This window comes from Siphateles boraxobius, unplaced genomic scaffold (assembly GCF_051911475.1).
Source record: "Siphateles boraxobius isolate OS27281-9 unplaced genomic scaffold, OSU_SipBor_1 41, whole genome shotgun sequence".
Classification (NCBI taxonomy): Eukaryota; Metazoa; Chordata; class Actinopteri; order Cypriniformes; family Leuciscidae; genus Siphateles; species Siphateles boraxobius.
The window spans coordinates 6,718,252-6,734,843 of NW_027509042.1; the positions used below are offsets into that span (position 1 = coordinate 6,718,252).

Genomic DNA, 16,592 nt, shown 5'->3' on the forward strand with positions numbered 1-16,592 from the left:
GGTGTTGTGTGTAATGTGGGTACATGTCAGTTATTATAGACTAAATGCGATCATGCATTTACCTTTCTCACTTGCTCAAAAACAGATTCAGTGTTCCTAAAAATGAATTAAAACCGTGAAATGCAAACAGAATATTACACAAACCTGCAATAATTGAATGTTAAATTACCCAAATATACTTATGTATTTAATCTCACTTTATTTCCCATTGTCTTTGCTGCTGGCCTTCACTGATCCAATTCAACTATACTGATAATCAAAAATGACTTTAGTTAAACATCACGTGTTTAATTTTTTTATTGCTCAAGTAAGAGTTCTTTTTGTGTCCTATTGTTCTGCAATCCAGAAGCAGCTCAGCTGAAAGGTTTAAGCTTCGCCCTCTACTGTACAGGCGTGAATTTGCGTTACCTTGTGCCTGAGGTTTATTCATTTATTTATTGATAAAAGTAACTATTCATAAGTTTATTCATAAAAGTAACTAAGTAATGCAATTAGTTTTTTAGGAAGTAACAATATTGTAATGCGTTACTTTTAAAAGTAACTTTCCCCAACACTGCTTACTCTTGGCCCCAGTTATATAGAATGCCCACTCATTTTTACATCACTTTCACCAGTAATTTGTGATTTCTCTAAGTGTTTTTTTTTAAAAAACATTTAACTGAATTTGTACTCAAAGTTAAATAAATAGATTCCTAATATATAAAAAAATAGCTTTTCTAGTTATTCTTCAGAGACCTTTTTTAGGCCTTTAAATCAAAATTTTAAAATTCTCGGATTTTTACAGGTATTCCATGACCATGATACCCCCAGTTATAGCATTTACAGAACACACACAGTTTTTTTGTGCAAGAGGCACATCTTTTTTACTCATATTCCATGAGGAAATCAGGATGCAACTGGCAGAGAGTGGATGGGATCAACACTGATAGGAGAATGCATCAGTTTAACTGACATGACCGAACAATATCGTGCTTGATACATACATTCATACATTCACTCACTCAAACACACACACACACACACAAACAACAAAAAACACCACCACACACTCTACACTGAAGTCACAATAACATTTTCCCGGACCTACATGAAAATGTAGATGATTTCTTTTTTGAGAGTGTTATGGTCATCATTGTAACTCAAAAAGCACTGAAGAACCGCCACAGCAGAGACATGTTTGAGAGCTTCATCATATCCTTCAACGGGGTTTTAGACTGCACTTCACAACAGCGCTAATACAACCCAACTCGATGGGTTCCTATAATACGTTAAAAAAAAAAAATTAAAATAGAAAAATAAAAACGAGAAAATAAAATAAAAATTATGACACTGAATATATGACTTCCTTGGAACAATGAAGAAAAGCCAATCTAATCGTCAAACTTCACAATATTCATTTTACAATTTAACAACAAAAACAAAACCACCACTTCACTGGATATGATGAGGCGACTTTTCCAAAGCCTTAGCGTTTAAAAATGTATCACTGCATGTGCACATTAAACATCAACATCTCTCAATCTTGTTCAACTGCAAGTTTTGAATACTATAAATGAATTTAAATCCAAGATAAATTCAGAATTACTCAAAGGCCTTTTTGAGCAGCCAATCAAAACTCTGCTTCTGACATTTCTCTAGTCTTTCGCAAATAAACCGACTAATCACTTCTACACTGTGCCATCCAGAGTCTTTCCGATGCTGCTCGAGTTAGCCGGCTTTAATAATGCACTGCCCTCTAGGTCCTGTTTGTTGCACCTGTGGAGGGGGAGACGGGTGAGAAGAATTTAAAAAAATGTGTTCAAATCACTCTAGAAGGCATCTACAAAGAACATTACTCTGAATGCATGCATGAATTCATATTCATGTAAAATTAAGACCATACAATACTGACCCTGACATTGGTCCATTAGCTGTGCGCTCATTGGACTGCTGGTCAAGTTCTGACAGGAGCTTCAGGATGTTCAAAGCAGCCTGTCCGGAAAGAAAGAGGCATTGCAGTAAACAAGATACAAGTAGAGATAGATCTTCCACAGCAATCTTTTAAGTACACTACCAAGATAAAAAGTATTTGATGCTCACCACGGCTGCATTTATTGGATCAAAAATACGGTTAAAAATAGTAATATTGTGAAATATTACTGCGATTTTAAATGAACGGTTTATATATTTTAATGTTTTAAAATTGAATTTGTCCATGGCAAAGCGGAGTTTTCAGCAGCCATTACTCGTAACATTTCTTATTATTATCAATGTTAAAAACAGTTGTGCTGCTTAATATGTTTGTGGAAATTGTAATATTTTTTATTTTATTTCAGGATTCCTCAATGAATAGAAAGTACTAAAGAACATTTACTGGAAATAGAAATCTATTGTAACATTATTATGTTCAGACCTAGCACAAATACTTTTTTGGCATTTTATTTACCGAAGATAAAATTAGCAGTGAAAAGGCGTGGACAGTCATTTTTGCGGCTGGAAAATTGTGCAATTATTTCATGCCTCAAAAAGCATGTCTTAACCCATTTTAGGCTTGACATGGCTACGATAGTTGGAGAAGAATTGCAGAGAACAGAGAGAGTGTGTGGTAGAGCGTGTTAATTTATTTGGAATGGCAGAAGATTGCATTGGTCATTATGGAAGTGATCCAGCTGCATCCGTGTTCTTTAATGTGCACATTGTCAGAAGATCACGCGCAGAACTTTCCACCCACATCTGCGCTCAACGCTAATTTGCCGTTTAATAAATTTGCCACCAAATGTCTAAGGGGCCATTTACCAAACAGTTTACAAATAAAAACTTTTCATGCGTTTTGTCCGTTCATTTATACGACAACAGCATTTTGAGGGCCTGAAAACACTAACTTTTGAAAACGGGGTTTCAAAGTGCATGTTTTTGAAAACAATACCGTTAATCGTCTCCTTGTAAACTACAAAAATGTGAATTTGTGAAAATGGTGACGTAATCTGCATGCATATTATGTGTTCAGTCTATAGGTGCGCAGTGTTTCTTTATAAAGTGACATCGCAAACTACTGGTCTGACAGCATAATACAGCGTTTTTTATCTTGTCATGGGTCCGTTTGAACGAGGATAGCTTTGCCAGCGTTGTCGTCTGTAGCGGAAAAACTTTTCTGTTTTTAGTACATCATTGTTACGTTAACGTACCCTTAACTTCCACTTTTGATCAGTGTAATGTCTCCTTGCTGAATGTATTAATAAAAAAATAAAAGTATTAAAATATTAATATTTACCATGTCATGGCAGGACTCCACATCCTTGCCAATGCCGTGGCTGATGAGAGGGGGCTGAGAGGAGCAGTTTATCAGAGACACAAACTCATTCTTGTTATTTTTGGGAAAGTCTTTATATTCAACCTGTGACCAAAAAAATGGATTGGTTGAGTGACATCATTAGTAAGTGTGTTAGTGGAAAGGTAAGTGTGATATCATTATATTCAATACCTCTAATCCCTGTACAGTGGCCAGGTAGCTGAGCTGTTCGGATGGTCTGGTAAGGGGTCCATGGGGTCTGTGTGCCAAGCTGTTTTTGGTCTTTAGTATACCTTCGGCGGTCGGGGACGTGCCAGCGTACAGCAGCTCATTGGCAATCATGGCCGTTACTGTGGCCATGGCTGGGTTGGGGGCAACTGTGCGACCGTAGTCTTTTGCATGGGGTCCCTGGTTGGCACCTACCGCCTGTGCCACCTCAGGCACCATGGGTAAAATACCAGCAGGAAGCTGCTGATGGCTGAGAAAAGGAATTCGGAAATCTTCCTCCTTGTTGACTGTTTTGAGAAACGCAAGTGTCAATCGCAAGCAATAATATTCACTAAAATGAACAATGATACAAGGACCATGTACATGACCACATCTATATTGATGATAGCAGCGATATATGACAAATGACTGGACAACACATACCAAGACCAGCCTTGTCCACAGATCCCGGTTCAAAAAAGGTCACTTTTCGTCCATCTCCAGGTTTCTTAGCAGGTGCCTTTATAAAAAAAATAAAACAAAGTACTCTTTAACTTTTTACACGAACACTTTTAGTTGACACACATTTTTCTGTTTATGTTCCATGGTGGAATGAAAGCTATGCAGGATTGGAACAAGATGAAAATGAGCAAATAATAATTTTCTGGATTAATTCAGGGATTGTCAAACGTTTTGATGCCAAGGAGCCCCAAATATGATGATAACCCCCTTCCAAATATATAGCAGCAAAAATTTTCCCTGAATTCAAGAATTTAAGCTGGGTGATAAAATGATTAGGCGTCATATTATAAAGACAAACGTAATTATTATTGTTGTTAAAATAAATATTTTTGTTCTTTTTTTATTCCAGATCATGTATTATCTGGCAAAAAAAAAACAAAAAAAAACATCGGATTTAACCAAAAATATCTTAAATTGTGTTCCGAAGACGAACAATACATTACCTTTTAGTTATTCATTTTTACACAAAATGAACTGCAGATTTGTTTTGTTTGCCCACCGTTAAGTACTTATGTGAATAAAATGTAAAAACTAATGATTTCTGGCCAGTATTTACAAAGAATGAAATAGTAATGTAAACTTTGGGGAATGTAATTAAAAAAAATTACTTTAAAAAAAAGACATCTTAACTTTGACAGCCTTAAATCAATTTAAAAAAAATAAAATAATATATATATATATATATATATATATATACATATATATATACTTTTTTTTTTTTCTCTCAAACCCTCTTTTCAGTCCCTTCCGGCACAGGACCACAGTTTGAAACCCCCTGAAACTACTTTCACAATGTTTTTGATGCAAAGTAAATGCTGCTAATAAGCAGACACTCACTTTCTCATCTGTTTTCAATGCCGGTTTGGGTGGTTGTGGCTGAGGCACTTTGAAGCCCAGAAGCTCCAGCATCTTCTCGGCTGCATTTCGTTTGGCCACTTTTTTACTAGGACCCATTCCCTCTGCATTCTGACCCGCAATTGACACCTGAGAAAAAAAAAAAAAAAAAAAAAGTACTAGTAAGGTTAGATCTGGAGCGACTTTATTAAGCTCACAAGGTGCATGAAAGCAGACAACATAAAAAGTACAAAAAGGGAATCCCAGCAACACTAGTGGTAAGGGGAACTTTAATAAACTAAGAAATACCAACGCATTTCAGCTTAAGAGCCTTCTTCAGGGTACACAATGCATGAACATTTTCAGAAGCCATCTCCATACAGAGTAACTCAGTATGAGAAAAAGCAGAAAGCGATACAGGGGCACATTACTTTTCTAGGAACATTTCTGACAAGTAGCACTTTTGCAGGTTGTATATGAAAATGATGGCCAGAAGAAAATTGCCTTCACACAAAATGTGCACTGAACTATTATAAAAATGCTGAGTCAGAGAACAGAATCTTCACTCTGATGGAGTACCTGCATGACAAACTCCCGGCGTCGAGGCAGACCTCTCTCCGTCACTAACGCGTACTCTGGCTCTTTTTCTTTCTTAGCCTGCTGGATTTGAGCCAGTCTGCTGATGGGGTTCATGCCCTGACCATACTCTGGACTGGTCTGAAGCTGAGAGCGGGTGCAAGATTCATTAAGAAAGAGATACATATTGACACACTTGATCAATACATTCAGATGAATGAGAATATGATGAAAATGGCAATAATTTAATTGCTTTTTTGCCCTGAAAAAGCACATAGAATGACTACCAGTGTCTGCATTGGTATGGTCACTCGTTTTTTTTTTTCACTCAAATTTTTATATTTAAACAAAGGAATTCACCCATTTATGCCCACCTGTTCAAAAGTTTTAGGTCAGTAAGTCAATGTTTAAAGTTTAAAGAAATGAATACTTTCATTTGGCAGCAACAATGAATTGATCAAAAGTGACAATTTTAAAGGGTTAGTTCACCCAAAAATGAAAATTCTGTCATTACTCACCCACCCTCACGTTGTTTCAAACCCATCGGATTTAACCAAAAATATCTTAAATTGTGTTCCGAAGATGAACGAAGGTCATACGGGTTTAAAACGACATGAGGGTAATGACATTTTCATCATTTTCATCTTCGGGTGAACTAACCCTTTAAATGTTAACGATTTCCATTTAAAATAAATGCTGTTTGATGGTATTTACTGGTAATTTAAGAATCCTGAAAAAAATTATCACGATTTGTACAAAAATGTTGAGCAGCATAACTGTTTTCAACATAATAATAAGAATGTTACTTGAGCACGAAATCAGCATATTGCAATGATTTCTGAAGTATCATTTGACACTGAAGACTGGAGTAATGACTGCTGAAAGGAATAAATTACAAATAGAAAAATTATTTAAAATTGTAATATTTCAAAATATTCATCAAAATACAGTTTTACTGTATCTTTAAATGAATGCAGCCTTGGTGAGCATAAGAGACTTCTTTCAAAAACGTTTAAAAAAATCTTACTGACCCCAAACTTTTCAACAGTAGTATAACAAAATCACTAAAGAATATTTGTAAACAAAGATTTATCCATTAAGGCAGTTGGAAAATTTTGAAACCACTTTAGCTAATTGGCCAATCAGGCACATGCAGTTATTGGCCAAATAAATACACTATGAATTAAATATAATCAATAAAAAAGATTATTAAAGGGTAACTAAACACTAAAACAACTTTTTAAGTTAATGATCGGTAAGAATGGAGCTTCATAAATGCTGTTCATTGATTGGAGTACATTTTTTAAAATTTGGGTTTAAAGTGTTTTAATTCTACAATATATGGTGTAAAAACTTCTGAGTGCTGCCCTCTTCAGGTTGAACGGTGGCTACTGCAGTTGAATTTTCCTATTGGAAGTTGTGGTACCCTCTGACGTCATAGGCTACCAGCTAACCTCACCCTTGCATTAAGAGAGATGCCTCTCAGGTGCACGCCCCCCTCCGCTGGGCTCTGCCCACTTTTCCAGCATTTTTCAAATATATCAAGTATCATGTGATTTCAGCCCTCGCGATGTAACAAATTGCTTTACGGCACTGCACACATTACACGCATACACGCCCCCATCCAGATCCGGCTAGCTATAAGAACAACTATCGTCATGGCTAAACCGGCATATAAGAAGCAGAAAGGTAGGAAAGCATTGTCGGAGAAACAAAGAAAGAGGAAACGGCAGACTGACCGAGCAAGGAGTCAGACACGAGTAAATATCGGACCTGCGCTTTCAGAATGGAGAAAAAAATTAAGAAAGCGCGGTCGGAAGAGTCTAGAAAAAGGTAACGAGAATCTGACAGCCCAAGGAACCGGACGAGTCCTACTCGCTCAGGCTTTCACTGTTAAAGATGATTCCTGCGATTATCATGAGAACAGTTGTCAATATCTCACATAATTATTAGGACATAAATAAGCCTACACGTTGTAAATAGTGTAAATGAGCGGAATTTGCAAACTATTATGATAAATTGCAATAATCATGTCTAACAACATCATAATAACGGACATTATGAAATAATGCGACATACATGTAACTTTATTGATGTCATCTGGCATTTAGGCTCCGGTAGGCTACTTTATTATTATAAAGTGCAGAGGCCGTGAGTGCAGATCATAGACTGTCACGCTCTGCGTGAGTTGTTACGACAGTAACGTTAAATACAAGTACTCTACAGCGACTCTAGGGGTCGCTGTTTGACAAAAACAGAAATTCTGCATAGTGCTGCTTTAAACTAGAAAGAACACTCTAACTTGGTACTTAAATAATTACATTAATGTTTAACATTTTAATAGACCAAACTATTAAAAATTAATAACTTTATTTATTAGCAAAGGTTTTTTTTTTTTTTTAACAGAACAGCCCTCTAGCAACCAAATTAACCCATCCAAGTGTAAGTCCTCATCTACCTTAATAATGGACTTGCTTTTCTTTTTAATGCGTAGTGGTATTTTGTCTGTGACAGGTAGTTGAGGCAGTCCGCGAAGCTCTTCCAGCACAGAGATGGCAGCTAGCTTCTTGGCGATCTTCTTGCTTTTGCCATCCCCCTCCCCTGAATACTCGCCCACAGTAACCCTCACCATGAAGCTCTTCATGTGAGGAGGCCCAGCCTCTTTTAGCACCTGTATACAGTGAGGAGAATGAAAAAAAGTGAACAATTTGTGGTTTGGACATCAGAGATATGCATGCTCAATTCTAATGTACATGAAAGTATTTTTTTGTATATTTGTAGCCTATGCATGATGGGATCATGACATACCTCGAAATTCACAGGCAAGTTGCGCTTCAGTGCAATCTCGAACACCTGGCTGATTTCGGATTTGTTAAGGTTTTCTTGTACCGGCTCTTCTTTCATCTACATGACAGGGATTGTTATTCACAATTTAACTAAACCAATCAGATAATTGCATTTGTATTTGCATTTGCACTTGTATTTACTAGGTTCAAGAATTGAAAGCAGCCCTTTTTGAAGAATTTTCGTGCTGTGTGTACCAAGCATTAGTCAAAGTTGTTGGATCGCTGTTCTTCTCGCACTACACGACCGTCTGAGGTACCATTTAGTTGCTGTTGTGTGCAAATTTAAATGACGGATTGGCGACAGGGGTCACGTTACACAACATTTCAATAGGAAGAATCGCTGACAGCTCTGTCTGGTCTACAAACTACGTTCCACTCCCAAACAAACGCTAGAATTGATACAGGAAATAAATGTACGATCATGCATGAGACAGGATTTCTTCTTGTTAAAATGATGCATGTAAGAAGCATGTGACCCAAGTTGTCGGTGCACCAATTTACAGTGAAAAAAGAAGAATATGAAGGGAAGCCATGCATGCTGATGTTTTTGTTGCAGGTCTATGACTCCTACCCCTGAACTTTCCCTTGCTCTCTCATTGGCTGTAGGTCATCACCAATGTAATTTTCAGTCAAAACACATTTCACACTGCATGACTGAGTTGCAGACAAGATGCTAAATATCTCACAGGCATTGGCGACGTGTCTTTGATCATACAAACTACATGACTGTCAAGATTTGCCTCTGATTTTGGGCATACATCGGTGATTTCCATAAAACTGTCGGCAAGTGAAAATCGGGGCCAAAATCGTGTGGTGTGTACCCGGCATTACTGACAGCCAATTCAACATGTTATATATATGAACTCACCTCAGACAGTTGCTGCATTATTGGCTCTTTCTGCAGGTATTTGATAGCTTTGGCCGCAGCATCATGTTTGGCTGCTTGACGCGTGCGGCCCTTGCCGTGGAACTGTTGTCCACCAATAGACAGCTCCATATGATACAGTACTGGCCCCACAGGAGGAAATGGGTAGTAATAACTGATCAAGAGAAGAAAAGGGATATAGTATACATAAGATTAATCACTGGCTATCTTAGCTCAACATTTCTATTGTAAATCATTCAATAAGCAAAAGATTCAAAAAGAGAGTGCATACTGCTGCATGGAGCGTGCATAAGGGCCAGGTGCTCTGATGTTGTAGTTGAATGCTGGTCTCATCCCATGGTAGGCATCTATAGGCTTATAGATGGGCTTCTTGCCCAACTTCATACAAAGTGCATTAAGCTCCACAGTGTGGGTTATGTTATCTGCATGAGAGAGATACATGTCAAACAGCTGCACTGCTAACATTCATGGGGTTCAATTACATGGGTTTTAATCTATTACTGCGAAAGCAGCAATACTGAGAAATATATTTACAATTTTAAAATGTAATTTTTCCTCTGATGGTAAGGCTGAATTTCCAGCAGCCTGCACATTAGTATTACATTAATGATTCTAATATGCTGATTTAATGGCAGAAACATGTCTTATTATAATCAAAGTAGAAAATAGTAGTGCTGCTTAATATTTCTTTGGTGAATAAGTTCAGAATAAAAGCATTTATTTATAATAGATATCTTTTGTAACCTTATAAATGTCTTTACTGTCACTTTTGATAAATTAAAAAAAAAAAAAATCCCTACTGATCCCAAGCATTTGAACTGTAATTTGGGATATTTAATAAAAACATAATAATGTAATTTGACCTGGGAATTTTGAGCAGCCATTACCATGATCCTTCAGAAATCATTCTAATATGAGGATTTGGTGCTCCTCATATTAGAATGATTTAGAAATAATAAAAATAATAGAAATTTTCAGTGTTAGAAATAGTCCTACTTAATATTTTTATAGAAACTTTTTTTCAGGATTCTTTGATGAATATAAAGTTCAGAAGGACAGCATTTATTTGAAACAGAAATCATTTAAATATCAATATTTTAAATATCTTTACTGTCACTTTTGATCAATTTAATACATCCTGGCTGAATAAAACTACAATAAACTATACATTACTTCAAACTAAGACAGATTAACTCCAACAGATATATTCAAGGTTAAAATAAGTGGAAAAAAGGAGACATTTATTTGGAATATTAAAGGAATAGTTCACCCAAAAATTAAAAATCAATGATCATCTACTCACCATGTATGAAAATAGTTCATGTGACTGTACATTTGAAGTCTCTAAAACAGATGTAGCAAACCCTTCTCCTGGAGAGCCCTGCTCCAACACACCTGTCAGTAATTCTCAAGTAATCCTGAATTGGTTAGATGGTTCAGGTGTGTTTGCTTAGGGTTGGAACTAAACTCTGCAGAACACAGAGCTGGTTAAAGCAAAACAAGTCATATGGACTTCTTTTACGATACTGTTTGCCTTTTTGGACTTCGACAGCCCAATTCATGCAGGTTTCAGCAGTGTGAAGATGAGAGAATATTCACTTTTGGGTGATACTCTACGGAGCCCTGCACATGACATGTAGGAAAAAAATATGTATATCGTGGCCACAAATTAACAATTCATTATCACGCCTTACTAATGCGTCAGCACCTTTTACCAATTCGTTGCCTCATTTTAAGTAAAGTGTGCTCATGATATAATAATTAATTCTCTCGTTTAACTAAATCATGTGCACAATATAATAATTCCTTCCCTTTACTAAATGAAGGTCCTAGTTAATTCCCTTGTTTTAGTTTGAATCAAAATGAGGGGAACAAATTAGTACACAATTTACTAAATCGAGGGGACATATTATTACATAGTGCACACGATTTACTTAAAACGAGGGAACAAATTATATCGTTCGCACGATTTACTTAAAAGGTTAGTTCAAACCGAAATAAATTCTGTCATTAATTACTCACACTCGTGTTATTCCAAACCCATAAAACTGTCGTTTATTTTTGAAACACAAATGAAGATCTTTTTAAATAAATCAGAGCTTTCTCTACCTCCAATGACAGCTACGCAACTACTTGAATGCTTCAAAAGGTTTGTAAAACTAATCTATAAGAATTGAGTGGTTTAGTCCAAATTTTCTGAAGAGACTTGATTGCTCTATATTGATTAGCGAAGATAAACAGAAGCTCAACCGAACCTGCTTGACGCGCGAGAACAAACCTCATTGGTTCTTGAGGAAGGTCAAACGTGCTGTGTAAAACGAGAATGAACCTCATTGGTTCTCACACGTCAAGCGAACATGCTTGAGCTTCTGTTTACCACAACTGATGTGTGAGTTGATTAATATTTATGTGAATAGAAGCCTAAATGAAATCTGTACAAGCAATTGTGTCTCTTCAGAAAATTTGAACTAAACCGCTGAATTAATTTGGATTAGTTTTATGATCCCATTATGAACTGAAGCGGTAGTTGTGTAGCTGTCTATGGAGGGACAGAAAGCTCTTAGATTTCATCAAAAAGATCTTCATTTGTGTTCCGAAGATAAACGAAAGTCTGACGGGTTTGGAACGACATGAAGGTGAGTAATTAATGACAGAATTTTCATTTTTGGGTGAACTATCCCTTTAAAATGAGGGAATGAATTATATTGTGGACAAAATTTACTTAAACGAGTTCTTAATTCGTGGCCACAATATATATATATATATATATATATATATATATATATATATATATATATATATATATATATATATATATATAATTTTATTTTTTTGACTGCAAGTCATGTGCAGGGCTCCGTACTAGTCCTTTTGAGAAGATAAAGAAAAAAAATTGGACGTACACTCTGAGCCCTTGTAGATCCCATCTGGGTTCTTGCCAGGGTGGCGGGGGCTTCTGTGACTGGGTTTGGGGAGAGTAGTTTCGGCAAGGGCACATGATGCTGCTGAGTGCTGGGCTTTTTTGATACTGGTCCCCTCTGCATCCCAGTGCTGATCCCCCAGAGATAACCGCACTGAGAAAATCTGACCAACAGACACCATCAGACAGTTCAGACAGGTGGGAAGAGATAGTTTTGTGTGTTTGTGTATATAGTAAAGTGCCAAGTCTTACCTTGGAGTGGGCTGGTCCTTGTTCACTGAGTAGCTTGTATTCAGGTTGGATCTTATTGTAACGGGCTAACTCGTTTATCAAGCACATTGGGGTCTTCTCTTTAGGGTTTGCCATGTTAGATACTAAATCAATACATCAAAAAGAAAACATTTTAAAACTCAAACAATCAGAGAAAATAATTTTGTTATCAGGGCAAAACCATGTACTGAAATTTTTGTATGTGCATTAAAAAAGCCTGAAAAATACACTACTGTTCATAAGTTTGGGGCGGTGGCAAGATGTTAAATGTTTTTAAAAGAAATACTTTTAGGTTTCAAAAATATAATAAAAAACAGTCATATTGTGAAATATTAACATTTAAAATAACCGTTTACTATGATAGTATATTTTAAAATGTAATTTATTCCTGTGACGGCAAAGCTGAATTTTCTGTGTCTTTAATGTCACATGATCCTTCAGAAATCATTCTAATATGCTGATTTGGTGCTCAAGAAACATTTCTTATTATCAATGCTGAAAACAGTTGTGCTGCATAATATTTTGGGTTAATAGTAGGAGTTTTAAAGAGCAGCATTTATTTTAAAACAGAATTTTTTTGTAACATTATAAATGCTTATAAATGTGGGGGCCCACACTTAAGCCGGGGTTATTGTCCCAGCCAACCCGGCCCTCTAGAGCACCGGGCCACTGGTTACCCTGAATCAACTTTCAATCAACTCAGGTTGTGGCAGCCTCGACCTCCGGGGACCCTTCTACTTTCACATTTGATCAATTTTATGCATCCTAGCTGAATAAAAATATTAACTTATTATTAATCTTAATAACCATACCGACTCCAAACTTTTGAACTGTAGTTTTTCAACATGTTTAAATAGACAGTTTCAAACCATTGTTGTGGATGCGATATATGTTATTAAAAGTAATCTTTATAAAAAAGTTTGAGATTCCCATGTAGGCCTGGGCATAGCTGAAGAATTCAAATGTTCAAGTTTTCAAGTCCTAACAGTTAAAGGCCCACTGAAGAGCCTTGAAACACGCAGCATTATTCAATGTGTTGATGCAATTTTCTCTGAAACAGGAAGACAGGGTGGGACATTTCGAACAGTTCCGCCCCTTTTTAAAAATAGCCAATAGCATTTAGTTTATATCACAGCTGGGCCAGAGCCATTGAGCTAGGCAAAGCCACAGTTTCCTTCTAATCTCTAACCATTTCTCCTATCCTCCATATAGCTTTAAAATATAGAATTCTGTGCAGAATTCAAATGGGTCAGATCTGTTTTCTGGTATGTGATGACTCGCGCATATGATCTGCTCATTTACATTGTCTGAATCGTTCCCTATCCTCTATAGTGTAGAAAATTAGTAAATGTGTAAATAAGTGACCGATTTTAGCCCCAGATTCAGTGTCTATTTGGGGGCGGCCGGGCTGGACAATGTAGATTCAAGAGAGCATTTGCTTGGACAGGAAATCTGACTAGAAGCTGAAGTGCAGAGTGATGTAATCAAAATCATTGATTCATATTGGAGGAAATGAGAGACTAAATTTTGAATGCTTATATCTACTAAATGCAAATTTTGTCATTGTTTTGAAGCAATAACAGTAAGGCTAACATATTCATAAAAAAAGCTTCAATTTTGATCTCATGGGGACTTTAACGATGCCTTTTGTCTAAAAATGCACCAAGCACCTTATCACCAACCTGTGGGGTTGCAGAAGGGCGTGGCCGATGCAGAAGGCAGGGCGGAGTTTCGTAACGGGTGACTGGCACTCTCTGAGGGTAAGGGAGCACTGGCACAGGGAATGCTGAACCCAGGTTGGGGTTGGGCCAGCTGTAAAGGGGCGGCACTGGGTGAAGTGTTGACAGGCGCCTGGAACTGAAGCTGTGACATTCTGATTGGCTGGTAGGAAGATGGGTTGATTGAATGACCAGGTATAGACTTTGCAGTCAGGTAGGAGGAGAACTTTATTAAAGAAGGGTTGTATGTCAAAGAAAAAGAACGAGATGAGTGGGTTTGTAGAATGAAGGACTGCAAAGCTCTACCTGCAGAGTAGAAAAAAGAAAAGAATCAAGATTCGTTATCATAGATATGTTATGCGTAATCAACCGAAAGATCTATCTACATTTGCATTTCCAAAAAAAAGTTCATAATATTAGTGCTAAAGCAAAAGAGTAATGTTAATAACATATTTGCTAAGCTTAGATTTTCGGATTTGACTAAGTAAATGAAAAGCTGAATCTTTACGTATACATCACAGCACAATACTGTCTTAGCAGTGTACATCTATATAAGTAGTGAAAAATCTGTGAACAAATCAGTGTTTTTGAACAATTAGTTAAGTTAATTAATATTTAGTTAGTCAACAATAAATAAATTAAAAGACATATGCAAAAAGAAAAACACACTCGCACTAATGTAATAAACATGGAGATGTTAGCCCTACCTGATCGGTAAATGAAATGACAGACGTTGAGTGATAACAAATCAGTGTTTTTTAACAATTAGTTAAGTAAATTAATTAAGTCAATGAACAAATCAGTGTTTTTGAACAATTTGTTAAGTTAATTAATCGTTCTTGTTCACTTCTAAGTACCGCCACTTTTGATGCAATACTGTTTTGTTTAAAAGTTGTTTAAATAAGACTCATTTTTATATTCCAGTGACGCCATAACTGTTGTCAAGATTTTGAATGGCGATTGGTGTTCTAACAGCATAAACAGATTTAAACGTAGCAACACAATTTAAATGATCTACAAAAGTTTTAAAAGTGTCCAAGTTATTTAAATTGAATTATTAACAAAAAATTTTAAAGAAGGATTTAAGAATGATCTAATTTTTGAAACCTTTAGACAAAAAAAATATTTTAAAAAGTTTGCATTGGTTTTCCGTTTTGTTGTATCATATTTAATACAGAAGGTCTTTATGGCTCATATAGTGAGACTATGGAACTCATACTCAGGGAGAGAGGAAAAACCCACCCCAGAATTGTTTAGAGGAGAAAAAATATGCAATTTGGTGCAGCTGCAGTTATTTATATGGCCAAAAAGTAATATGAAACTCAAATAGCCTATAGTTTAAATACATTTTTATCACAGAGATTTTTTTTTAACAAACTTCTTACATAATATAAAAGTTATTCTGACATTTATTCCGTAAAGATTTTTAAAGAACTACAAGTACTACGACCTAAGGGGTGGGCATTTTTAGACTTATACTAAAGGCTTTTTACCTTAATAAAAACTATGGACTATAAATCAGAGGGCAAAATGCATGTAGAAGACTGTAGAACAGGGTTTTCAGCAAAGTTTTGAGCATAGCGTTTTACAGTAACATGGCAACGAGCTCTTATTGGTTGACAATTCCTGGAAGTCTACTCCATAACAATAACAAACAAGACATCGCCCATGCAAAAAAGTTGACAATAACAGTAACTTAGGGGTTAAAACATCCATTAACACTGTACAGTCAGGCAGTCACTTAGATTAAACTGATATTTCGTAAATTAACATTAGCACGGCTTAAATATAATTAGTATGTACAGCATTCTCTCCTGCTACACTTCAGTGTGCAAAGTCTACTGAATTTTAACATATTAGAATTTGTAAATTTTAACTACCGCATAAGCTGGTGAAAATAAATATCAGCTGTCAAGACTCCTCCTACCCCTGCAAAGCAAAGTATCGAAGCCAGCGAAATACACAAACACCCACTATACACATTTATACCAAGCATGACATGACCAAATCAGCCGTTTACATAATATTCTATGTGAATTTCAGTGAAAAGCAGCTATGACACTATGCTAGAAGATCCATTGATTTGAATGGCTCGAGCTAACGTTAACACACTAGCAGCTCGCGCATCTCAGCAGGCTCCTGCTGAATAAAGCTCACCTCAGTTTATTTCTCCCCGGTTTTGATTTACTCCATGAGTTACGATGTTAACGCGTAGTGTCAGTTCGGTTTCGTCTAATTTTAAGGGGTTCTGGACTGGTTTAGTATGAAAAAACGGGAAAGAGGTAGAGAGGGTGAATGTGGACAGGGCAAACACTAAAGAGAATAGCCCGATATTTTCCGCCCCTGCCAGGAAATGACATCACGCCAGTTATTTGTGGGGTTAAAATTACGAGAAGAGTTTTTTTAAAATAATTTTTTACTAATTTAAATTTCCATTTCGCTATTTCATTACTTGTATTTAAACATAATCTGCATCTGCCGAGTTAGATTTGTGGTTTGGTCAGGCGGGCCTTGTGTTATTGGGGGTGGGTGGAGGGGCTGTAAC

The 16,592-nt window shown here is 36.4% G+C and overlaps 1 protein-coding gene across 3 annotated transcripts; it reads right to left on the bottom strand.

Moving 5' to 3' along the window:
- Window positions 1–836: 836 nt before the first annotated feature.
- Window positions 837–16,404, bottom strand: stau1 (staufen double-stranded RNA binding protein 1). Of its 3 annotated transcripts, none has more exons than XM_077198033.1 (15): window positions 16,205–16,404; window positions 14,012–14,353; window positions 12,312–12,433; window positions 12,043–12,223; window positions 9,411–9,561; window positions 9,122–9,293; window positions 8,216–8,311; window positions 7,866–8,078; window positions 5,411–5,554; window positions 4,835–4,981; window positions 3,920–3,995; window positions 3,461–3,783; window positions 3,251–3,373; window positions 1,892–1,971; window positions 837–1,755 (listed from the first exon to the last, which is right to left on the bottom strand). In XM_077198033.1, exons 2-15 carry the CDS (start codon window positions 14,199–14,201, stop codon window positions 1,668–1,670), a joined length of 2,106 nt encoding a protein of 701 aa, XP_077054148.1. In that variant the 5' UTR covers window positions 14,202–14,353; window positions 16,205–16,404; the 3' UTR covers window positions 837–1,667. The 3 variants fall into 3 exon arrangements, with proteins under 3 accessions (XP_077054148.1, XP_077054147.1, XP_077054149.1); XM_077198032.1 differs by having other exon boundaries at window positions 3,461–3,786; XM_077198034.1 differs by lacking the exons at window positions 12,043–12,223; window positions 12,312–12,433; window positions 14,012–14,353; window positions 16,205–16,404 and adding an exon at window positions 10,443–10,555.
- Between the last annotated feature and the right edge of the window lie 188 nt (window positions 16,405–16,592).

What these genes read in the sequence shown, in the direction of transcription:
- stau1 (XM_077198032.1), bottom strand. Translation starts at nt 14,201, where the DNA reads ATGTCACAGCTTCAGTTCCAGGCGCCTGTCAACACTTCACCCAGTGCC. An exon ending in GCCCTTCTGCAACCCCACAG is followed by an intron (nt 12,434 to 14,011) that starts GTTGGTGATAAG and finishes GTATTGATTTAG; the next exon opens with TATCTAACATGGCAAACCCT. An exon ending in CATTGAAAACAGATGAGAAA is followed by an intron (nt 3,996 to 4,834) that starts GTGAGTGTCTGC and finishes TTTTTTATAAAG; the next exon opens with GCACCTGCTAAGAAACCTGG.